General features: G+C 40.0%; 1 protein-coding gene and 1 long non-coding RNA gene across 13 annotated transcripts in view; one reads left to right on the forward strand and one right to left on the reverse strand.

Annotated features, from left to right (window-relative positions):
- LOC129533493 (uncharacterized) overlaps positions 1–19,249 on the forward strand; it is a 33,421-nt gene extending 14,172 nt beyond the window's left edge. Inside the window, exons 3-4 of the long non-coding RNA XR_008679761.2 lie at positions 12,188–12,287; positions 18,775–19,249. This is a non-coding gene — a long non-coding RNA (uncharacterized lncRNA). The remainder of the gene's footprint in view (positions 1–12,187; positions 12,288–18,774) is intronic.
- Positions 1–25,803, reverse strand: part of TANC2 (tetratricopeptide repeat, ankyrin repeat and coiled-coil containing 2) — a 473,014-nt gene that overhangs the window by 27,353 nt on the left and 419,858 nt on the right. For all 12 annotated transcript variants that reach the window (XM_055386907.2, XM_055386906.2, XM_055386905.2 and 9 more), the window contains 5 exons: positions 20,444–20,552; positions 11,519–11,641; positions 10,732–10,968; positions 4,342–4,527; positions 1,351–1,444 (listed from right to left, as the gene is read on the reverse strand). In XM_055386907.2, coding sequence (XP_055242882.2) covers positions 1,351–1,444; positions 4,342–4,527; positions 10,732–10,968; positions 11,519–11,641; positions 20,444–20,552 — 749 coding nt within the window. The remainder of the gene's footprint in view (positions 1–1,350; positions 1,445–4,341; positions 4,528–10,731; positions 10,969–11,518; positions 11,642–20,443; positions 20,553–25,803) is intronic.

The raw sequence follows: 25,803 nt of genomic DNA on the forward strand, positions 1-25,803 counted from the left end.
GTAATTTCTATTCATTATCACCATGGGGACACGACTCTTTTTGCTGCTGTCAGTGGTTACACCGCCATGCCCTTGGCAACAAAGGGTCTGCTGGAGATGTGGCAACACTGTTGGAGAAGGCTGTGCTGATAGAAACACACCAACATGTCCCTCCTGCAGCTCTAGGTCACACACATATGCATACTCCAGAGCGGCTGATGTCCTGCCCAGTTCCTTCCCCTCAGCCTGTCCTCTGGCTTCCCTCAGGGTGGGGCTCCAGAGACAGCAGCTGTTTCCAGCTGTACACTTTCCTTTAATCTGTCATGGACTCTTAAGCTGCAGCTGCCAGGCATCTGCTCCCTTTGGATCTTACAAAAGGAGGGATTATTCGAGAAGCAAATTCCTGAGTTTTGGACCATTCCACATGATGTTAAAGAAGTCAGGAAATGTGTGTAAGACTTCGTCACGAGAAGAAATGCCACAATAGGTCTTTATAAATTTTAAATGAGTTCAAGAACCTCTTATTTTTAATAACACTCTTATCCTAACCCAAATGCATACCCTTCTTGTTTAGTAAAATATTCTCCCTAGATTGGCCATCTCAATATTGGTCTACTTCTCCTGGAAAATATCACACATATCTGGGGTTACTCTACAGTTTTCATTGCCCTGGTTTCATAAAAACACATCCAAGGTTACTAATGTTTCTCCAGATGCTGCAGTTTAGACTTGGAGGGAAGACAACAATCATTTCCTGCAAAGGCCACAAGGAAGAGGCTTCTGTTTGCATTGTACCGAACGATACAGAAACTGATTTGCTACAGACCAACAGGAACTGCATGAGGCTGGGCATTCATTGTGCATCCAGATAGCAACTTTACTCATAATGTATTAGATTAATTGTGTCAGATACCACGCTATTACAGTAACATTTGGTTAAGCCAGAGGTGTGGGTGAAAATTTAACATCCTGGTTAACAAATGCAAGGGGAAAGAGTTATTTTGATGGGAGAAATATTTATTCCTAACTACTACAAGGATCACATAAAAAGGAGACAGGCCACAATAATTTTCTGCTCTGGTTTGGCACATTGTAAGGTAACTTTCAGTCTTTTAAAAATATTTGGAAACAAGAGAGGGAAAAAGTTTTGTTTGAAAGAAGACTCTGGTGCAAAGAGTATGGAGAATCCATAGGCAAAGAGGATTGAAAGAGGAAAACTGCTTGACTGTTTAGTTTGGCTGAATCAGCCTCCATTACAAAAGCCTGAGACAGAAGACTGCCAAATGTATGCCAGGGAAAAAATAAGGGGGTGAGATTCGAGAGTCCACACAAACACAACACATTCTTGAGGGCAACGTCCATGAGAGGTACCTGTCTCTCCCCAGAGACTGTCAAAGCTGTTGATCTGTGCTCGCTCTACTTCCTCTTCATCTTTTTCTGGAAGATCAAGTAGGTAGGAGACAATCTGAAACAAGAAGTTGTGTCAGCTCAAACTTCAGGTGGAAAACTATGCTATTGACACTAGCCTGTGAGGTTTGGAAGATGCTTGGATGATCCAAGTATCACTAAATCTCTTGCACACAAAAGGAATCAGAATTGACCGTCCTAATAAAGAAACTCACAGCTTCCATGATGAGCATTTGTCTTATCAGGTATGGTTTACACATTTCTCTAGAATGCAATTCACTTATATAGCATGTGATTTTTTAAAAATTACATATTCTTCATATTTAAGTTAAAGCAGCAATCCTTCCTCCTCCCTATAAAAAAGCCATAGAAAATAAACATGAGAAAACTGAGGGCCTGTTTTTCTTTCTTTTTTTTTTTTTTTGAGACAGGGTCTCGTTCTGTCACCTAGACTGGAGTGCAGTAATGTGTTCATGACTCACTGCAGTCTTGACCTCCCGGGCTCAAACAATCTTTGCACTTCAGCCTCCAGATTAGCTGGGACTACAGGCATGCACCACCACACCTGGCTAATTAAAAAAGTTTTTTTTTTCTTCCCCAGAGATGTGGGTCTTGCCATGTTGTCCAGGGTGGTCTTGAACTCCTGGCCTCAAGTGATTCTCCTGCTTTGGTCTCCCAAAGTGCTGGGATTACAGGTGTCAGCCACTGCATCTGGCCCTGTGTTTCCTCAGAGTAAAGTGATTATCTTCCTTTCTCCTCTCAGATGTGTAAGGACTGTTCTGCAACTAGTAAAGGGAGAAAAATCTCTAAACACAATGAAAAGTGACAGTTCTGTTTCTGGGAATTTGACTGAACAGGGTTCAAAAACCTCCCATAGATGATACAAATTTAATATTACTTAACACTCCCTTGGTGACATGTCAGCTCAATTGATATGGTAGCTGTTTTGCTGATTATCCCATGCTTGCACTGGCCCATGAAAGCTGACTGTTAAATTCTCAGAAATTCTGAAAGCCAGTTGTTTATTAGAAATCGAATAGCAATTAAATAAATTAACATTAAAAACAAAGGTTAAAGAATACTCAAATCTCGCAACTTCCTATTATTTAACTATATCTTACTATTATCTATGCTGTTGAGGTTATTTATATTGATTGTGCATGTCTTGTCTGCACGGTGGGAATATTACATCACAACATGCTACTATGCATCTCCTCCCCTCTTTGTTTCAGTGATGTCACACTGGTAGCTTGAAATTGGCCATGATGGGAGTATTTACACCCTTGAAACTGGCAAACATTATAAATCAGGGCTTCATTTAGTGCTAAAGCTGAAAGAGGATTCAGTTCAATGAATATAGTTCGTATGTGGATGAGAAGTAGTTTAACAGTAGATCACATATCAGATTTAACGGCAATACAGTTATTGAGAAAAGAGCAAACTGGGATGCAGCTCCATTTGTCAAACTTTCGTTATAAGTTACAACCACAGGTTAGCTAAAAATTTGGCAAAAAGCAACAAAAGCTTTCAATTAAGAGTATTATATAGTTCATTATTATTTGTAAGTTGTGTGCAACATATTCTTTTTGTTTGTTTGTTTTTTTGAGATGGAGTTCGCTCTTGCTGCCCAGGCTGGAGTACAATGGCATGATCTCAGCTCACTGCAACCTCCGCCTCCCGGGTTCAGGCGATTCTCCTGTCTCAGCCTCCCGAGTAGCTGGGATTACAGATGCCTACTGCCATGGCTGACTAATTTTTGTATTTTTAGTACAGATGGGGTTTCACCACGTTGGCCAGGCTGGTCTCCAACTTCTGACCTCAGGTGATCCACCCGCCTTGGCCTCCCAAAGTGCTGGGATTACAGGCGTGAGCCACCACGCCCAGCCTCTTTTTTTTTTTTTTAATTATTTCAAATTTTATTGTAGATTCAAGGGCAGTGAATGTACAGGTTTGTTTCATGGTGTACTGGATGATGCCGAGGTTTGGGACACAAAAGTTCCCAACACCTGGTAGTGAGGATAACAACAGTTTTTCAACCCTTTCCCCTTCCTTTCCCCTCCCAGTAGTTCCCAGTGTCTACTGTTGCCTCTTTATGTCCATAGGTACTCAATGTTTAGCTCCCACTTATCAATGAGAACATGTGGTATTTGGTTTTCTGTTCCTGTGTTAATTCACATAGGATACTGGCCTTCAGTTGCATCTATGTTGCTGCAAAGGACATGATTTTGTTCTTTTTATGGCTGTGTAGTATTCCACGGCAACACATTCTATCAGTAAAATTTATAATAAACGTATGCACACACACACACAAACACACACCCCTGTTCCACCCCACACCCCTCTTCACGGTTGGTTGTTAAACATTTCCTAGCACACTACCAATTCCCTACATTTGCCACTATTATTGTTATTATCATTAATAAATAAACTGTATAATGTTTAACAGTTTACCAAGCATCCCTTATAATAGCCTTGTATAAAGGAGTTTATTAGCTTCACTTTGCTGATGGGAAACTAAACTTCTAAGAGATTAGGTAAATTGTTCAAGGGCTAGAGTTAATGAATAGCGAGGCTGGGACTCAAATCTGGTCCTTCTGAGATTCTAAATGTTATGCTATTCCTGTGCCACATTATCTAACCATGTGACTACACCTCAATAATTCATCTCTTTGAGCCTTGGTGCCACTGTCTGTTAAACAGGGAGGAAAACATGGAGAATAATTAGATCATTTCCATGGTCCTTTCCAACTCGCACCTTTCTATACCTATAATTTGAGGGACCTTGGCATTTGAGTAAAGTGCTTCATGGAGTTTAATCTCCTTATTATTCAGAGCAGCGATCACGAATTCACATTAATTTGGTTGGCAATTTTGTCTTCGTGCAATCTTTTCTCCTGGTTTCCTGGGTCCTTCAATACATAGCTTGAAAAAACAATCCTATTGCCTACTTCTTACCTCAGTATAACCCATGCTGGCTGCAGCAATGAGGGCCTGTTGGATGGCATGGCTCTTCTTAAATACTCCTTGCTGCTGGCCGGCCATCGTCCAGTCACACTGAATCAAAAACTTGACAACCTCCAGATGACCTCGGAGTGCAGCATGAACCAAAGCACACTGCCCGTTCTTATCCAAATGATCCACCTAAGAGGAGAGGACAGGAGATATGTGTGAACACAGACTTGTGGCTGAGCTCGCAATCTAGTCACATCCGCCACTGCACAAGCCTAGGCTACTAAGAATCATCCTTTCCACTCCTGGAACCAATCTCTGAGCAAATTCAGGAGACTCTGCTCAGCCTAGATTATTACTGAGCTACAACTATGCTAAATGTCCCTCTGGGAAGAACTTCTTCTCCTCAGAAAAGGTCAGACTTTTGTTTTCGCATTCCAAGAAAAAAAAAAAACCAAAGCTCTCAGTTTGAGCTTTGTCTTCCTGAGGTAAATTCTTCTTTGTCTCCTCAAATAGTTCATTTTAGACCAAGATTTGAGAAACTGGTAGCTCTGCTGGCATAAAAAAATTATCTTTGAAATCAAAAAAGAGAAGAAAAACATTATGAAGCTACAATTTTTTGGCCTTCCAAAGAAGCAAAACATCTCACATCATGAATCATTTGACCACCAAACTTTGGCAAAGTCTGCTTCTCTCTTCCAGCAGGAGGGAGGACTCTCAAAGATCTGCCCCAAATGGCTAGAGGCACTTCTGGCTTAGTGCACCGATAGCAGTCTTCATAATTTCAGTGTTGGTTACAAGTTTAGGCTGAAAGAAGACCCTGATCAAGATTGATTTACCAGAAGGGCCTTCGTTTCAACAGATGAGTAGCCTTTCATTAGATGAGTAGCCTTTTCTGGTAGGTAGGTGGTACTTGTCCTGTGGTAGTTAGATCAGTTGAAAATATAAGTTCTGTTTCTGGCTTTCCTACTGATTTCAGTTCCATCCAGCCATCCATATAGTGAATATTTACTGAATACAGAGTATGTGGCAAAGTAGCACTTAGGTGAATAAGACAGTAAATATATAGGTTCTGCTCTCAAGGACTCTCCAACAAGGTAGGGGAGATGTGACTAATGTGACAAGAGCCTGTCCAACAAAGGAGTATGCAATAAATTTAAAGGAACGTAAAAGTGAAATAACATTTCAGAGGAAGGAAAGATTAATTCCTGGCTAGAATCAGGAACAGATTCAGACAGAAAGGTCTATCTTGACTGGCTGAGATGGAAAATGATTAATGTATTCTACTTTTTGTAAGAGTAGGGCACATGAAAGGGAAGTTTAAACTCTAAGGCGGAAAAGGTCTTTTGGGACAGAGCATGGATATTTCTGAATGCCAGGCTAAGTGGTCTGAATTGTAACCAATAGGCAGTAAAGTCATTGAGTGTTTTCATGCTCAGAACTGTATTTTCAAAAACTAAGCGAATGGATAAAAGAAACCATGGCTCCTTGGAGAAATGGTTGATTCCAGGACTGGGGTAAGAGATGAGACTAGAACATCTTGTGGTGTCAGAAAGTCTGAAAATGCTCAAAAATTAATAGAGGGAAGTTGAAAGGACACAGGAATCAGTTTGAAGGAGTTCCCAATGGCCAAATCTGGGGCAAGGTGAACAATGAAAATGAATAATAATGGTAATGGATTTCAGGCTATGGAATAAAATAAATATCCATGACTTCATAGTAATATCAATAAATACTTGAATAAAGATATGGGGGAGAAGGGATCGCTTTCCCTTTCAGTAACATCTCAATTAATAAATGTTGAGGGAATGATGGAAGTAGAAAATCACTGTTAGGCAAACATCAAAGCAATAATTATTGCAGTGGCTGGGCATGGTGGCTCATGCCTGTAATCCCAGCACTTTGGGAGGCCGAGGCGGGTGGATCACCTGAGGTCACGAGTTCGAGACCAGCCTGGCCAACATGGTGAAACCCCATCTCTATTAAAAAATACAAAAGTTAGCTGGGTGTGGTGGTGGGTGCCTGTAATCCCAGCTACTCCGGAGGGTGAGGCAGGAGAATCACTTGAACCTGGGAGGCGGAGATTGCAGTGAGCTGAGATCATGCCATTGCACTCCAGCCTGGGCGACAAGAGTGAAACTCCTCTCAAAAAAAAAAAAAAATAAAATAATAATAATTACTGCAGCAAGAATCACTGATGGATCCTAATATTAGTGGACAAAAGTATGACAAGAACCGGGATGTCTATCTTTCTAGTCTCAAAAGCATAACCCTAAAAGATATTTCTTAATTACAAAAGGAAAAACAGTAACTTCAGAGCTGAGAAACCTGGAAGACATTACCTTAGATGCCTGTTGGGGGTCAATGTCCTCCTAATTCTGGAGTAGGGGTTAAGCTAGAGTGATCAAATGCTCAGAAGAATCCAGCGAAGAAAAAGACTTCTGAAATAATGAAGAACATTATTCCATATTGGAGGCCTTTTTGGACAGGTATTGTGCAGTGGCCTTGGTATGTACTTTCTTGGACAATGTCGCGTCATCACTGATATATGGTCAGTGTGTTGGTGAGCAGGTCTAGGGTAGCCAAGTGACTGAGGTTAACACCACCTGTAATAAGACCTATCAACAGCAGGGACTTCTAGTGCTGCATTTTTATAAGGGTACAGCATTGCTTATGTGGTATTCTTGCCAAAAATATATACACTCAATCTCACAGTGAGAAAACATTAGATAAACTAAAATTGAAAAACATTCTACAGAACAACTGGCTGGTATTCTTCAAAACTGTCAAGCTCATAAAAGATCAACAAAGACTGAGAAACTCTCACAGGTTGGAGGAGACTAAGGAGGCACAACACTAAATGTAATGTGAGATCCTGACCTGGATTCTCTAACGCAAAAATGATCAGTGGGACAGTTGGACAAATTTCAGTAAGGTCTGTAGATTAGTTAATAGTATTATCACCAAATTACTTTCCTGGTTTTGATAATGAGACTACAATTACTTAGGCTATTAACATTAGGAGAAGCTGAATGGAGGATATACAGAAACTCTATGCATTTTTTTTTTTGCCTACAAGAGAATTATTTTATTTACTTTTATTATTTTAAATTGGCACATAATAATTGTACATATTTATGGGGTACAGTGTGATATTTTGATACATGTATGCAATGTGTAATGATCAAATTAGGGTAATTAGCATACCCATCACCTCAAACGTGTATCATTTCTTTGTGTTGGGTCTCTGCACTATTTTTGCAGTATCTTTGAAAGTCTAAAATTACTTCAAAATAAAAGCTCTACAAAAGCTAAGGGGACGGTGTGTAATAGATGAGATGAGAATCTGAAAAACGGGTTTGTCACACAAGAAGACTCCAAGAATAATTCAGGGGGATAGTGGCAGTTGGGGTAGAGACCAAGGAGTAGCTTCTCAAGCTCTTTTGAGGATAACATTGAAAAGTGCTGGCCACTAAATCAATTAGGAAGGGCAAAGGAGGGAAAGATGTCAATGACTCCCTAGTTCTGAGAAAAACGGAGGCAACATTAGCAGACTTTGAAAATCCAGAAAGAGGAGGGTAAAGATGCTGAGTGATTTTAGAAAGCTGGATCTGAGGAACTAACTAGTCAGGGATATGAACATGCCTGCCAAGGAAGCAGTTACAAATGTGAAACTACAGCTCAAAAACACTTTCAGAAATTAGCAATTTGGGGTTAAGAGTCACCAAAATGTACGTAGGAGAACTAGAACCCAGTCGGGTTTGACGCCAAAGCCTATGACTTTAATGCTGAAGCCATGGCGAGTATGAGGACGGAAGGAAGACCAGAGGATCTCAGTGAACAGCTCTATCAGAAGAAGAAGAGAGGGGCAGCCAGAGAAGTGGGAAATGACATTAAAAGTTTACTACTGGCCGAGCACAGTGGCTCACGCCTGTAATCCCAGCACTTTGGGAGGCCAAGGTGGGCGGATCACCTGAGGTCAGGAGTTCAGAACCAGGCTGGCCAACATGGTGAAACCCGATCTCTACTAAAAATACAAAAATTAGCCAGGCGTGGTGGTGTGCGCCTGTAGTCCCAGCTACTTGGGAGGCTGAGGCAGGGGAATTGCTTGAACCCAGGAGGCAGAGGCTGCAGTGAGCCAAGAATGTGCCACTGCACTCCAGCCTAGGCAACAGAGCCAGGCTCTGTTTAAAAAAAAAAAAAAAAAAAAAAAAAAGGTTTATTATTGCTAATACTATGGAGGGGCTCAGAGACGTGAGGAATGAGACAAAGCTGCTTTATTTGGTGAATGGCAGTCATTAGTGACTTTTAAAAGAGCAGCTTGGTAGAATGTAGGGAGGTTGGGTTATTTTCTTTTTTACAGATACTATTTATTAGGCACTATATAAGATTAAAAGAGACTTTAACACCTCTTTTAAAAAAAGGCTTTATCTCTTTCAATGCTTACACTGACTCTTTAAACACCCTTTTTATAGATGAAAAGTGCGATTGAGAGAGGTTAAGTGACTTGTTCAAGCCCTCGTATAAATTAAGTATGGACACAGGATTTGACCCAGTTGTGTTTGATCCTAAAGCTTATCATTTTAATGAGTTGCCTCCTCTCTCATTCATGGAAGCCAGAATGCAAGTGGTAAAGGAGTAATAAAGAGGTGAATGTAGCCAGTATAGAGGACTCTTAGGACAGGTTTGGCAGAGGTGAAAGGGAAGAGATGGGATGTTGCTTCTGGTTAGCAAGGGAGAGGAACATTTCTTTTTTAGGTTAGGTAGGTTTCTACATTCATAGGTTTGTAGAAACTGAGAAAAAAGGTAGTGTGAATTTAGAAAAAGAATGAAATAACGTGAGAGAATGAGCAACACCGTGGGTTAAGAGTGTAGAGGTGGAGACAATTGCTCTGGAAAGGAAGGTAAGTACTTCCTTCTCTAAGGCAAAGTAGAGGTGAGCGTACGTAAGAACTGATAAGAGTTTTGAGATACAGGCACCTTGAGATGAGCTTGATCACAGTGATGAAGGGCAGAAGAGGTGTGATAGGATCTTGAAAGAAGTACATATGAGTTACATTTCTGCTCTGGGGAAAACAATGAAAGATGAAGAAAAGGATGGCTTGGCAGTGTAAGGGCTGAACAGCAGGAAAGACCCAGCTAAGATCAGAATATGAAGTGACAGCAATAGTAAGAAGGGCTGGCTGCCGTGGCTCACGCTTGTAATCCTAGCGCTTTGGGAGGCCACAGTGGGAGGATCTCTCGATCCAAGGAGTTTTAGCAAACCTCCGAGCAATATAGCAAGACCCTGCCTCTACAAAATAGGAAAAAAATAAAGCTGAGTGTGGTGGCGCATACCTATACTCCTGGCTACTGGGGAGGCTGAAGACTGCAGTGAGCTGCAATCATGCCACTGCACTCTGGCCTAGGCAACAGAACAAGACTTTGTCTCTAAAAAGAAAACGAAAATAGTAACGAGGCCCAGTTATCATTGTTCCTAGAGGTGTCCATTCAAATGAATGGGATGTCACAGGTGCACAATCACTGTGCTACAGTAAACTTCTAAGGCTCTGAGATGTCACTGAGAGGCCTACGTCTCAGTTCCCAAAGGAGTGGAGGAGTCCCACTTTCTCCCCTGGTAACAGCACTGAATACCGCAGAATGAAGTCATACTAAGACTTGTATTTCACTATGAAACCACTAAAGTCCTCAGTTTGTTTTCAGGACTGAAACAAAATACTATGAGGCCAGATTTTTTTTCCCAGAGGCCCACATTTGTGAGACCAGCATTTTTCTTTTCACCAATATTGTGAAATCGAGTTTTTATACATAAAGCAAACATATTTTGGAAATGTTTTCAGAGAACTGATCAGTACTAACAGAAGCACTTCGAGGTGCCCTTGGTCAGTCTGAGTATAAATAGGGAGAATCATCTTCTCCCCTTATCTCTAGAGTGGTGGTCTTCAAGGACAGGATGAAGGTGTCTGGTCCTGTTCTCATCTCCATGGCTAAGTTTTCTTCTCTACACATGAAAGGCTTAGAGCCTGCAGGTGTCATTTGGTCCAGACCTGCCACTGCAGTCTCCTTGCTTCCTCACTTCTCCTTCCTCTCTTTGTTAAAAAGAGGCTTCTTCTGAGCCCAACAGATCATTTCTGGGTTGTTAGGTAGAAACTTTTTGTGGTTACTGATAAATGCAGTTTCCCAAGCACCTCTCAAAGGGTTTAGAACTGTGTGCTCCTGCAGGATGGATGTCAGTGGCCCTGCACATATGCAGAACCAGCACTCTCTCTGATCTGCTCTCCATCATGGTTTGATATACTCTACCCAGACTCATGAAGTAACACTGGAGATAAGAAAGAGCATGCATCGAAAATAAAGAAAAAGGGAAGAAAAGCAGCAGAGCTGGGCAGCCAGTACCTTGGCCCGTTTCTTGCACAGCAGCACCACAATGCTCAGGTACCCTGCTGCTGCAGCGTATCCCAGGGGAGTCAGGCCACTTTCAGAAGAGGCATCCACATTGGCCCCGAACTCCAGCAGCAGGGCTACCATTTCTGTGTAACCAAGATGGGACTGAACACATAGAATTGGAGCATTATTTAAAACCTCTGTCCGGTAATTAATATTCGCACCTCCCAAAATCAGCAGTCGGCTGACCTAGAAATAAATAAACAGAACTAATAATTAGACAAACAGGAGTCACATCCTTTTAGTCATCTTTTATTAAACCATCTAACATTCTACAACAGTGTCTAGTAGCATTTAGTAATTGCTTTATTTTATAATCTCATGTGCTCCTTTTTCTTTTCCTTTGGTAGATAATGTAAAATATCTCCTTTACATAAATGGCATGGTAACTAGAGCAATTGCCTCCTATACTGTAGTGCTGAACATAGTCTCTACGAAGTGAGCTCTTGGTCAGAAAAGCTCCTACCAAGACAAAGGCTACCTGAGATCAATTTACTCTTTGGAACCAGCAGGACCTGATCCCATGTGTCAGAGTCAGCTTATAGAAGTTAAGAGGACAATGGAGCTAGTCTCTAATTTATAGAATAAAATTTAACAATTTAAAATATACTAAATTATCAATAAAAGGCTAATAAGAAAGACAAGTCAAAGATCAACTAAATAGCTACTTAATGTCCTTCTAGTTTTATTTTTTCATAGTTAATTCCTTATCATATTTATAATTTCTTTATAAATTTACCTTTATATTTGGAGTGTAGAGATTTCGTAAAGACGCCAGTGCCATGGAAAGACCTTCTGTGCTATAGGAGATCCAGAGACCTTGGAGGATGGAGGATGATACACCAACTTTTTTACTCAAACCCTGAATAAGAAATACAGACAATTAAATTAGTAGCCCAGCAAAAAAAAGTAGCATCAGTGGTGAATTAGTGGCCTCTTTGTTTTTGGTACTAATGAATGAGAGCGGAGTCTCACCCTAACAATGTTCATGCCAAGCAAAGCCTAGGTGGGGGGACAAAGACCAGTCCTGCAGGAACAAGCTAACTGAAACAGTCTCTATCTCTGCAGCCCTTAGCAACACGTCTACTCAACACCTCTCTTTTCTATCTGGATATAATTTATTTTTCCATATCTTTTTTATTAGCCTTCTTCAATAAATCTCTTAAATTCAAGTTACTAAATTACACACTCTGGCAGAAATAATGCAATGTGATCACTGATTTCCATTTCATTTTCTTCCTGAACATTTGGAAAAACTCTATTTCCCAGCCTCCTTTACAGTTAGGTAGGCCATGTGACTGAATTCTGGTGAATAAAATTAGGGCATAAATAATATGTCATGTCCAGGCTTGGCTCCAAAACTTCCTGCATATTTCTCTACACTTTCTATTGTTCCTTTTGATTACAGGCCAGATGTAGAAGATCCAGTGGAGAATTCTGAGGCCCAAGGTGATTTTAGAACTACTACATGGAAGGAGCCTGCCCAGACATCTGCACTGTACTGTGATGTAAGGAGAAATAAATCTTTGTTAAGTCATTGAGATTTTGCAGGTTTGTCAATAGCAGCTAGTGTTCTTCACCTTAACTAATATATCCCAAAATGATTACATATGCTTATCCTCAGGAAAAAAACAGCAATACAGGCTTGATTGCCATCCACAACAAATTTTCTCCTAGTATCACTGGCACAGGTCCCACGACATGTACTAATATTTGTCCTTTTCACATGGGCTTCCCCAGAAGGAAGTTAGAATAATTTGTTCTTCAGATCTCCTGATTGTTAGACACTCTCTGACAATCATCTTACTCTTCTGTCAATATCTGGATCAAATCAGTTAAAGAAGGAAATCCTGAGGGCAGGAAGATATTAACAATGAAATTTGGGTTGTAATAAGAGATATAGGGAGGTACTTCTTTTAAAAACTTAAGCTACTTCTGCTTTCTTTGTCCCTGAAATATAGAATGTTCTTGCCTAGAATACCTACATATACCCAAAATCAGCAAGGTGTGTTTATCCGGCATACTAGGGAAGAGGCATCTACAAAGGAGGAATGTGTCAGTTACTTATGAGTTATAAATTCATCTAACAAGACCTCTAGTCATGGTGGTCAAGGTCTTCCCATAGAGGGTTCAGGGTCTCTAAAGTGGGTTAGGAAAAAACTTCCTGTAGAGGGAATTCTCACACTAGAGGAAAGCCTGAAAGGTGAATAATGCTGTGGGAAGGCTAGATACACGAATGTTTTAAAGGCTTTTCCGACACAGGCACCTTTTTTTTTTCTCCCTGTGGGGATATTCTGATGCAACCAAAAATTAAATCATTGAACTTTCCTATTAAAAATTTTATTTTCAGCCAGGTGCAGTGGTACATGTCTGTAATCCCAGCACTTTGGGAGGTGGTGGTGGGAGGATTGCTTGGGCCCAGGAGCTTGAGACCAGGGAAATGTAGGGAGACTACATCTTTACAAAAAAATTAAAATATTAGCCAGGCATGCTGGCTAGCCAGGCACAGGCATGCCTGTGGTCCCAGCTACTTGGGAGGCTGAGGTGGGAGGATCGCTTGAGCCCGGGAGTTTGAGGCTGTGGTGAGCAATGATCGTGCTCCTGCACTCCAGCCTGGGCAACACCGTGAGGCTTTGTCTCAAAAAAACCAAAAAACAACAACAACCAAAAAACAGAAGGAAAAAAGACTTCTACATTTCAGTTTTTGAAATTATAAAAATAATACAAATTTGTTATAAAAATCAAATAAAATAATATGGTATTAAAAATAAACCTCCCATCTCAATCCTAAGAGGTGACTCCTATTAACACATTAGTGTCTATTATTTAACACGTTTTCTATATATATGCAAAATACATACATACAAGTGCATATAAACAACGTAAAATTTACTTTATTAAACATTTTTTATTAAGGAAAATTTAAAACGTTATTTACAAAAGTAGAGAGGAATAGTATAATAAAGCTCTCATGTACCCATCACCTCACTTCAGTAATTTTCAACTCATGGTCAACCTTGTATTATTTACACTCCTGCTCATATCCCCTTCCCTTGATGGGATTATTTTGAAAAATCCCAGATATTTTATCAGTTAATATTTAATTATTTTAGTCAGTGTCTCTAAACAGATATGAACTCTTTAAAACATACCTAAAACTAAGAAAGATTCTATAATATGAAATATCCCAACAGTGTTCAAATTCCCTTGATTAGCTAAAAAAAGGAACTAAAATTTTTTTGGTTTGAATTGGGATTCACATAAGGTCCATACACTGTTACTGGCTTTAAAACACTTTCATATTACTAGGTAGTTCTAGGCTTTGTTCTCCCTCACTATTATAGCTTTTAATAATCATCCATGTACATGTATCTTTATACACCTATGCATATATATCTATAGAATATGCCTCAAGAAGTTGATATATTTTGCGACATTTTGACATGGCTTTATCAAAGTGGCTGCAAGTGTTTATACATTCTCAACAAAAAATCCACAGCTTGATAAAATGAGGAAGGATGGTGCTAATTATTTCTACGTATCCTCTCGTTCCATTCTATCCTAAGAGCATGAGCCAAAAGGCTGGGTCAAATCCTAGCAGAGTAGACCTTTGGGTGCCCAGAAACACAATCCTATGCTGGGAGGCTGAAACAGAATCCAGTTTTAACCCCTCACACCACAAGATTATTTCCCTTTTCATCCTCCTTGATTATTTAAAAATGGCTACCTAATTTCTACATGGTCCATATTCTCTCTGGCCTTGAGGAGGCTGGGCTCTGTTCTGAATCTGTCTACTATAGTACCCATGCAGGCACCCAGTAGGAAAGGTGGGTAATGGCAGCTTCTGATTGCTCATTATTACTTCAGAAGCTCTTTTAATTTGTGCAAGTAACAGGGACATCAATTACAAACTCTCATTTGGCCATGCAGTTTACATGCAAACAAAACTGAAGCAAATACATCACTAAGTAGTTCTGATTGTTATTTTGGCATATGAAATAGAATAGTTCCAGATCTTTTAGGAAGAATTCTAAATGTTACTCAGGGTTGGAGTCCAGACAAGTTAGGTTCTTGAGTGCACCTGCACTGTAGATCCTGGAAGACCAGGAAGCTTAGCTGTGACTCCCCACTTGGGCCTCAATCTCCTAATTTATAATATGTGTGGGCCTCAAGACCTTTTGAGGAATGATAAACTATATTAATGAATTCAGAGAGAAAAATCAGCATTAAGAAATATCCATAGTCTAACAGAGGAAGCTTTTAGCAATGGAAGACATGTCTTACATATGATGGTTGAAGGAAAAAAAGGCAGGAAATCTGACATTTATTCAGATCTACAATGTGTCAGGTTCTGTGCTAGGGCCTTTCCAGATTTAGCTTCTCTAATGTAATCTAATCTTCACAACAGCCCTAGGAGGTAGAATTTATCACTATTTTTATTTAGGAGGAAACACAACTCCTGGAGCTAGAATTAGAGGCCAAATCTGTTTTTACTCTAAAGTTCATGTTCCTTCCATTATACCAACTAAAAAAAGGAAAAGTAATTGGCATCTGATTCAGGACCTCACTTCTGATCTTAGCTGAAAAAGTAGCAACTATAATAGACTAAAACAGACAAAACAGCTGATTGCTGCTTTCTCCCTTTACCTTTAATTCCAAACCATTTTCCATCCTTGGCCCTCTTCTCCAAAATTGTCCTTTTTAATCCCAGACAATTTCTTCTACTCCTAAGACATCACACTTATGAATTCAACTAAGCATTATATGCTTTTTTCCCAACTATTAAATTAAAGTAAAATTGTATCTAAGACCTGTAACAGTTACCTTTCTGTTGACATATGTATGCTAACTTTAGGATAAGGGTTATCACTGGGGAGGGAGGAGAATGGGGTAAGGGAAAGATATAAAGGGACTTCTACTGTAATTGTTACATATATAACATTTATATATATAACTATTAAATGTAGGTAAGAGTCACCTATATTTTGGTGACTCTTAACCCCAAATATATATATGTGTGTAGCCTTTAGAGATCCTAGCCCCTCTTCTGAGGATTATATATATTAATGAATTAAATCCTCACAACCACTAAGTAAGGGCTAATATTATTCCCATTTTAAAGATTAGTAAGATTAGTGGTGGTAATCCCAGCACTTTGGGAGGCCAAGGAGGGAGGACGGCTTGAGACTAGCAGTTCAAGACCAGCCTGGGCAACATGGTGAGACCCCCATCTCTACAAAAAATAAAAATAATTAGCCAGGTGTAGTAGTGTTTGCCTGTAGTCCTAGCTACTTGGGAGGCTGAGGTGGGAAGACTGCTTGAGCCCAGGAGTTCAAGGCTGCAGTAAGCTGTGATTGTGCCACTATACTCCAGCCTGGGTGAAGACTAAGACCTTGTCTCCAAAAATATAAAAAAATAAAGTTAAACAACTTGCTTAAAGTCATACAGTCAGGAATTAGGAGAGACAGGGTTTGAACTCAGTCTGTTTTTAGAGTCTGATCTCTTAATTACCATGCTTGCTATACTGCCATCTTTAAATTAATGATGTGGAATAGTGATTTTTTCAAACAGGAAAAGAAAAGAATAGTGGTTTCTCAACTAGCTGGGGTGCACATTAGAATCACCTGGGAAGCTTTTCAAAAATACTACTGATCAGTCGCTGCCTGTGGGAATGCAAAATGGCACAGCCACTTTGGAAACTAGTCTGGCAATGTCTTACAAGCTAAACATAGTCTTACCATACAATCTGGTAATTGCACTACTAAGGCATTTACTCAAATGAGTTGAAAATTATGTTCACATAAAAACCTGCCTCTTAGTGTTTATAGAAGCTTTATTCATAATTGCCAAAATTGGAAGCAACCAAGATGTCCTTTAATAGATGAATGGCTAAATAAAATGTAGTAAATCCCTACAGTGAAATATTATTCAGCAATAAAAATAAATGAACTATCAAGCCAAAAAAGACATGTAGGAATCTTAAATGCATATTGCTAAGTGAAAGGAGCCAGTCTGAACATTCTACATGTTGTGTGATTCCAACTATATGACATTCTGGGAAAAGCAAAACTACAGAAACAGTAAAAAGATCAGTGGTTGCCAGGGGTTGAGGAGGGTAAGAGGAGAGGAATGAATAGGTGGTGGATAAAGGAATTTTAGTGCAATGAAACTATGCTGAGATACTTAATGGTGGATACATGACATTATGCATTTGGCAAAATCTACAGAGCTGTACAACACATAGAGTGGACCCTAACATAAAGGATGGACTGCAGCTAATAATAATGTATCACTATTGGTTCCTCAATTGTAACAAATGTACCACATCAGTACAAGATGTTAATAATAGGGAAAATTGTAGTTGGGGGAGCATGTGGGAACTCTGTACTTTCTGTTCAACTTTTATATAAGCCTAAAATTGGTCTAAGAAATAAAGTCTATTTTAAAAATGAAGCATAGGTTCTACTCCAGAACAATGACTCATAATCTCTGGGAGTAAGGCTCAGGAATGTGTGTGTATTTTTTAAAAAACTCTGCAAGAGAATCTAATGTATAGCCAGAGTTGAAAATCACTGACCTACATCTATAGAGAAATCTCAAAGACAGAATGTTGAGTGAAAAAGAGAAAAAAGTTATAGAATCTTATAGCACTAAAAAACCTGAAATAGTTGTATATATTGTTTATGAACAGGAACCTACATTGGAAAAGTGTAAAATATAGATGAGAAGAACATGTTAGGGGTGTTAGCATGTGCTAAATCCCAACACATTTAGAATAGGAGTTATCTCTAAGGGAGACAGAGAAATGGGGTAAAAGAGAAATACAAAAGCGTTATCTATTATATTTGTTACACTCGTTTCTTAAAAATAAAGAAAAATATTTGAAGCAAACATGGAAAAATGTTAACATTTGTTAAATCTGGTAGATAATATTTGATTACATGCAATTATCTGTACTTTTCTATATTTCATAATGCAATTAAAGAGGAATAGGAACATCTTTTCTTCTAAAACAAGAAAAAAAGAGGTAAGAATTGATAATGATATAGATTGATTTGCTGGTGAGGGGAGGAAAATAGTTAAAGGAAGTCACACTTGGTAGCTTTGATCTTTTTCAGTGACTCACAAGTTAGGCTGTTTGTTTCATCAGTTGGCTTTATTAAGAGCTAGAGGAAAAAGAAATGGGAAAAGGAGCTGAGTAAGAATGGACCTTGGTAAATGAATGTCAACTAAATGGTCCAGTAAATGGACCACAAAGCAGCACTGAGAACAGCACTGAGGCTGGAGTAGACACATAAGAAATACACCTGAAATACATAGCTTTGGACTTGGATTATTAGCTTTACTTGTACTATGGACTTTTGATTTCTTCTGGTTAGTGGAGTTGACCCTTTGTTCCTGTGAAGTATGGGAGAAAAGAGCTTCAGTTTGGTTCAATTCAACAAAGATGACAGGTAGAGAAGTGTGATCCCATTACCAGCCAGGATGTAGCCAAAAATAACGCATAATTAAATTCTAAGCTCACAGTTTCTTAAAGAGAATTTTATGTTCAAATAGCTTGAAAAAGTGCCTCTTCAGTATCTGTAACTATTGCTCAGGTAAGGGATCTTTTTGTCGGCAATAAATGGTAATGGAGTCCCTTCCTTAGAATCTAAATTTACAAAACTGTTTAGCAGCCAGTGATAAGCTTGCTCAAGATTTTTGAATACTTAAGAAAACAGGGAAAGCATGAAGAAACAAGAGCAATCTCATCTTAGGGATCTTTAGCTGTGGCTCAGGTATCTTAAGATCATGGCAAAAACTAACCTTGGGGGCTTATCCAATGAGCTTCTTTAAAGCGGGTTATTTACAAACATCACCTTTATGAAGATAAAACCAGAGAAATGTAAAATTAATTGGAAAAAAGTACCCATTGGATTGCGTGTCACTGCTGAATAGAAGTTTCAAGTGGAACTATTTCTAACCATAAAGTCTATATTTGTCTTTGACCCACAGCTGGTGCAGATTGAGAATTCTAGCAGTTTGGGAGAAGTTAAAGCCTCTCAACAGGGAACACTGCATTTAAAGGATCCTGTAAACTGCAGCACCAGGAAAACCATAGTCCAAGTCTTCATTCTTCAGCTTGCAGTCACGTCATCACCATATGCTGTACACTAGAGTATTTATGGCTTGAATCACACATGGAGCCAGTCTTATCTCAGGCAACCATGCTGTCTGCATTAGTATAAGATAAAACTGTGCTAATGACAGGAGGGCATGTTTAAATGTACGTTTCCATGTATGGGATAAAATACTTCGTCAAATGAAGCTTGGTCAAATGAAGCTTCATGCTACTTCTCTGTGAATGTGGTATTTATTTTATGGGGCAGCAAAGGCAGGGATTAGCTTCATTTTTGCATCTGATTCTAGGCAGATAGTGATGCTAAAAGGTTAATGCTTAAGTTACTGTCTTTCAGTTACTATCTAACAGCAGGACAACGCTCTTAGAGTTTATGGAATTATTAGCTACTTTTTAGTCTGCTTGAAACTGGAATGCCATACCTTGCCAGTTATTTTAGCTCCACTCCGCTCCTACTAAGTAAGGTCATTTTTGGTACAGTGATTTGTTAGACAAGACAAGTAAGATTCAAATACAAGATGTGTCACTGTGGGTTTCACTTCTGTCCATCTGATGACCAGGCTGCTCTGGCTCTGTGCTTATATATTGGGAAGAATTTGCTAGGCTCTTGAAGTTATCCTTAATGCCATCTTTCTCTCTGAAGACAATGGTTTCATTTTTTAATAATATCCCGTGGGGGAAGCCTGACCCAGAGAACTGTTTAAGATACCCATATTCTCCATCCTGAGGCAGGAAAAGAATTCTGAAAAGGCTGTAGGGATTGGAACTCTCAGATTGTGGGACAGAAAAATTAGGACAGTAACTTCCTTCTCCACTTTTGTGGGTTAACCCAAAACTGTTATCTGAACTACAAATTCCTTGAGATTAGGGATTGTATCTTTTTTGTTTTTGTATCTCTAGTACCTAGTTTAATGCCTCAGTAAGTGATGAATAAACAAATGAATGCATACATGCACAAACAAATTATGTGTCCTCTTTTTGGTCCTCCATTTCAGCCTTTTGAAGGCTGAGAGAGAAGCTGATGTTATAGAGTTCTTAAAGGTTTTCAAACTAATGGGAGAAAAACTGGGATATAATTTGAAGACAGATTTGGGGGAAGTAGCTCCAAGGAAGGTTAGTGTTGGTTTGAAAGTCATAGCACCAGGAATGTTATTATTGTCACTAAAACAATTTTAAAAAATGGAAAGAGTAATTGCCCTCAGTGATTTTTTAGACATCATGAAAACCTGCAACTAATTGCTACAATATGACTGTCCTCAGGAGATGATAGGTCATGTACAGAGCACACATCTATAGGTGTATACGCACCTTGTCAATGATTATACATATACATTTCCTGAAAAGCCTATCAGTTAGTTACACTGGGAGATGTACTATGTAGTTCTAAAGGCCTAGGGAGGAACAGGCCATACGTGTTGGGAGATGAACCAAGTTTGCAGCAAAAGAACTTCAGAAGGCAGGGACTACACTGAAATAGTCTCTTACATAAAGCATATGAAAGTCTGCTAGAGATGGGGGAAAAATGGTTCCAACTGCTTTAATTACCTTAAAAATGTGTGCTTTGAGGATGTGATGTCCCAGTTCAATAGTCTGCTGTCGGTTCAGTTTTCCCTCTTGGCGGGAAAACCAGAAGGCAAGTAACGTGTGACCACTCCTGCAAAAAAAGAGAAATTCATTTTAATTAATTAATTAATTTATTTATTGAGATGGAGTCTCACTCTGTTGCCCAGACTAGAGTGCAGTGGCGCAATCTCGGCTCACTGCAGCCTCCACCTCCTGGGTTCAAGTGATTCTCCTCCCTCAGCCTCCTGAGTAGCTAGGATTACAGGCGCCTGCCACCATGTCTGGCTAATTTTTCTATTTTAGTAGAGATGGGGTTTCGCCATGTTGGCCAGGCTGGTCTCGAACTCCTGACCTCAGGTAATCCACCTGCCTTGGCCTCCAAAGGCATGAGCTGCTGCGTCCGGTCTGATTCATTTTAATAGAAATGTTAATACCCCAATTCTGCTTTGGTTGGGGGACTCTTCAGGTCCAGTCATATCTCCAACAAAACTATATCGTTCAACTGGTTTTTTGGGGAAGGGCACCTGCTCCTGGGCAAAGAATGGGTACTGAAAGGTTCCTAGGCAGTTCCTTATCCAAATCACATGTATAAATACCACAAAATGTCAGTTATAGTTGGCTTACACCCATCCCACACACAGATGGCATTACAAGATTTTCATTTTTATTTTCTGTCTCTGTCAGCAACTCTCATTCCACCCATGCTTAAATGTCAGTGTTCCTCAGAATCTCATTCTTGGTCCTATTCTTTCCTCGCTCTAGATTAGCTCATCCATCCTCAAAGCCTTGACCACCACCTATATTCTGTATCTTTTTCTTTTATTTAGACTTTTCTTCTCAGCCTTAGGCCAGTATATATCCAACTGTCTATTGTACTTCCCCATTTGGAGGTCTCAGTACCTCACACTCAACACGACCCAAACTGGACTTACAACCTCTTCCCCAAGTGACGTCTTCTCTGATCAGCCTCTACCAAGCCCCTACCCTTTCCCTCCAGCTGAGAATGGAGGGCTTTCTTTCTATGGCTGCCAGTGTAGACTGTATATCCTCTACCACAGTGTTTGCCATACTGTCACATACTCTCTCCTCCACTAGACTGAGGTTCCTGATAGCATCTGTTCCCCATTATCTCCTTGCTAACAGATCCCAAACCTGTTTATGAAAGAGAAAGCTCTTTTATCTGCCTCTGGATATTGTCTTATCTGCCCATGATGTCCAGAACTGCCTTAGTTTTCTTGTAAATCATGTGGTCGGCTGGCTTGAGGACAAAGTCAACAGGAGGCCTAGGCTAAAATAATTGCAGAAAAATAAAGTTTGAGCCCTATTAGCTGCCCTAATTCTGAACTTGTTATATGAGGTAACAGATTTCTGTTCTGTTTAATCTATTTGAATTGGTATTTTGTTTTTTTTTCCAGCTCAAAGCATCCTAATGATACACTTCTTTTAAGTGTTAATGTGTGTGTGTATGTATGTGTGACATGTATGTATATTTAGGGTTGTATTTCTATTTACATTCACGAAAGAAATCTGAATTACTTATATCTTCCATAGTGCCTAACATAGTCTACTGCATATAAAAATGTTCAATAAAACTTTTTTAGAAGAAAAAATCTGGCATTAAAGAAAGGACACTAGATCACCTCTGAGATGTGTTTTCTTACCCATTTGTTATGGCCTCTAAGAACTGCTGACACTTAGAACCGTCTCTCTATGGCTCATATGCTTTGACTCTGTGTCCCCACCCAAATCTCACCTTGAATTGTAACCCCCATAATCCCCACGTGTCATGGGAGGGACTTGGTGGGAGGTAACTGAATCATGGGGGCGGTTTACCCCATGCTGTTCTCATGATAGTGAGTTCTCATGAGATCTGATGGTTTTCTAAGTGTCTGGCATTTCCCTGGCTGGCACTCATTCTCTCTCCTGCTGCCTTGTGAAGAGGTGCCTTCTGCCATGATAAGTTTCCTGAAGCCTCCCCAGCCATGTGAGTCAACGAAATCTCTTTTCTTTATAAATCACCCAGTCTCAGGTATTTCTTTACAGCAGTGTGAGAATGGACTAATACAGTAAGTTGGTACTGCAGAGAGTAGGGTGCTGCCCAAAAATATGGAAGCAACTTTGGAACTGGGTAACAGGCAGAGGTTGGAACAGTTTGGAGGGCTCAGAAGAAGACAGGAAAATGTGGGAAAGTTTGGAACTTCCTAGAGACTTGTTGAATGGCTTTGACCAAAATGCTGATGGTGACATGGACAATGAAGTCCAGGATGAGGTGGTCTCAGATAGAGATAAGGAACTTGTTGGGAACAGGAGTAAAGGTGACTCTTGCTATGCTTTAGCAGAGACTGGTGGCATTTTGCCCTTGCCCCAGAGATCTGTGGACTTTGAACTTGAGAGAGATGATTTAGGGTATCTAGTGGAAGAAATTTCTAAGTAGCAAGACATTCAAGAGGTGACAGAGCATAAAAGTTTGAAAAATTTGCAGCCTGACAATGCAATAGAAAATAAAAACCCATTTTCTAGGGAGAAATCTAAGCCAGCTGCAGAAATCTGCATACTCAATGAGGAGTCAAATGTTGAATCACCAAGCCAATGGGGAAAATGTCTCCAGGGCACGTTGAAGGTTTTCATGGCAGCCCCTCCCATCACAGGCCTGGAGGCCTAGGAGGAAAAAGTGGCTTAGTGGGCTGGGCCCAGGGCCTTGCTGCTTTGTGCAATCTCCAGACTTTGTATCTTGCGTTCCAGCTGTGGCTAAAAGGGACAAATATACAGCTCAGGTCGTTGCTTCAGAGGGTGCAAGCCCCAAGCCTCATTTTGTAAAAATACAAAAAATTAGCTGGGCATGGTGGTGGGCACCTGTAGTCCCAGCTACTTGGGAGACTGAGGCAGGAGAATGGCATGAACCTGGGAGGCAGAGCTTGCAGTGAGCCGAGATTGTGCCACTGCACACTCCAGCCTGGGCAACAGAGTGAGACTCCAACTAAAAAAAAAAAAAAAAAAAAAAGAGTTCAGGGGCAATTTCCAGATTTTATGAGTTCGAAAGAACCCTGGACTCACACCTTCAGATGATACTGATGATTCCATGCAAGCTACACTTGTCTGAGACATTCTCCCAATTAAATAACTTCCTTTCTATTATGGTTAATTTATCCAATCAAACAAGGTGACCTGGTATCCACTACAATTTAGAAATTCTGTAAAGGCAAAAATTAAAGTCCCTTTTTAAACTCTTACTGGAATGAAATCCATTTGATGATTCCTATATGATGGGAGCTGTCCCATCCCCTGTGTTCCAAGTTCTTTACTGACACTTAAAAACTCTACAGTCACGGCAGAAGGCACCTCTTCACGGGGTGGCAGGAGAGATAATGAGTGCCAGCAGAGGAAATGCCAGACACTTATAAAACTATCAGCTATCACGAGAACAGCATGGGGGAAACTGCCCCTATGATTCAATTACCTCCCACTGGGTCCCTCCCACAACATATGGGGACTACAGGCGCCTGCCACCACGCCCAGCTAATTTTTTTTTTTTGTATTTTTTAGTAGAGATGGGGTTTCACTGTGTTAGCCAGGATGGTCTGGATCTCCTGACTTCATGATCCACCCGCCTCGGCCTCCCAAAGTGCTGGGATTACAGGTGTGAGCCACCGCACCCAGCCCTGAACTCTTATTTATCCCATGAAAACTCAATTTAGTTGATAGGTTATTTTATTTTTTTCTTTTTGAGATGAAGTCTCGCTCTGTCACCCAGGCTGGAGTGCAGTGGTGTGATCTCGGCTCACTGCAACCTCCACTTCCCACGTTCAAGCAATTCTCCTGTCTCAGCCTCCCAAATAGCTGGGATTACAGGCATGTGCCACCATGCCCAGCTAATTTTTTGTATTTTTAGTAGAGATGGGGTTTCACCATGCTGGCCAGGCTGGACTTGAACTCCTGATCTCATGATCTGGCCACCTCAGCCTCCCAAAATGCTGGGATTACAAGCATGAGCCACTGCGCCCAGCCTATTTTAGTTTTTTCAATAGAGATTGTTCTTTTTGAATAAGTTATTTTAACAGACCATATGGAAGTTAGACAACAATACAAAGCATTTATGAAGTATCTTACTCTCAAGATCTCAAAATTCCGTCCAGTTCTTAACAGTAAAATTATTGTAGCCTCCCTGGTATAAGAATTATTACTTTAAGTTACTCATCCATGGCTGTTCCACTGTGACTAGAACTTCTGAATATAAGTCTCTGATCCACTATCTATGCTTTAGGCTGTTAATGAGAATTCATGCCTATTGGGATTAATGTAAAAAAGCCTGTGCTTGACAAGGAAATGAACTTTCAGTTAGACACAGAATTGACTTTACCCTAGTGTTTTCATTTTACCACCATAACTAAGAAATGCTGGTGAGATGTCTGCATTTCTCTAGTCTTCATTTCAGCTGGCTAGAGATAACTGCTTGCTTTTGCATCAGGCACTGAGGAGAAACAGCAAGCAATACAGGTCAAGGATAAGATGAAGGTGGCAACTATAGTTCATTTCTTTCTGAATACAAGCATGCTACATTATTACTAAAAGGATGGTTCTGATCAGTACACTGGACTCAAAGTTTGTGGTATGTAGGACATAAGGGGAAACAGCAATGTACATTCTATATTGGCTCCCATGGTGACATCTTGAGCACTGAGATTTAATTCTGCTTCTCGGTCTGCTGGATCTCTCCACCTCCATCACTATCAAACTCACTTTTTGAAGTTGGAGCTTTCCCTCAAAACCATCTCTCTCTCTTTTTTTTAAATATTGCCAGTTACTCAGGCATAAAACGTAGTAGCTATTTCCCCCCTCTCCTATACTTTCTCTCCTGAAAAGTCACAAGTATCTCATTCTCTTCATTTTATTCTTGACTGCTCACTCCCTGGCCATCCCAATAATCTACATTGCAAAAACCTGATCAAAATTCTGCTCAAAATTATTTGCTAGTTTTATTTTCCCTCTGATATAAAATTTAAATTCCTTAGCATGGTATCCAAGGGCTTTCCATAATTTGTCCCTTGCCTATTTGTCTGTCTTTACCTTTTTACCTTATCCTTTCAATTCTGAACAGAGTAAATTATCTGTTGGGTTTCAAACATGCTTTCCCTCTGCCTGGAATTCTCTTTCCTGTTTAGTTCATCAGAAAAACAATTTCTCATTCTTCAAATGGCAACTCACATCATCTCCTCTGTGAAGCCTTCCCTGGTGCCCCCCGATAAACTCACGGGTTCCTTCCTTAGGTTCCTGTTGTACCTGGTACACATCTCCATTACAGCACCCACTGCAGGGCACTCTTCTATGCTGCTCTACTCCACACG

This window comes from Gorilla gorilla, chromosome 4, assembly GCF_029281585.2.
Source record: "Gorilla gorilla gorilla isolate KB3781 chromosome 4, NHGRI_mGorGor1-v2.1_pri, whole genome shotgun sequence".
Lineage (NCBI taxonomy): Eukaryota > Metazoa > Chordata > Mammalia > Primates > Hominidae > Gorilla > Gorilla gorilla.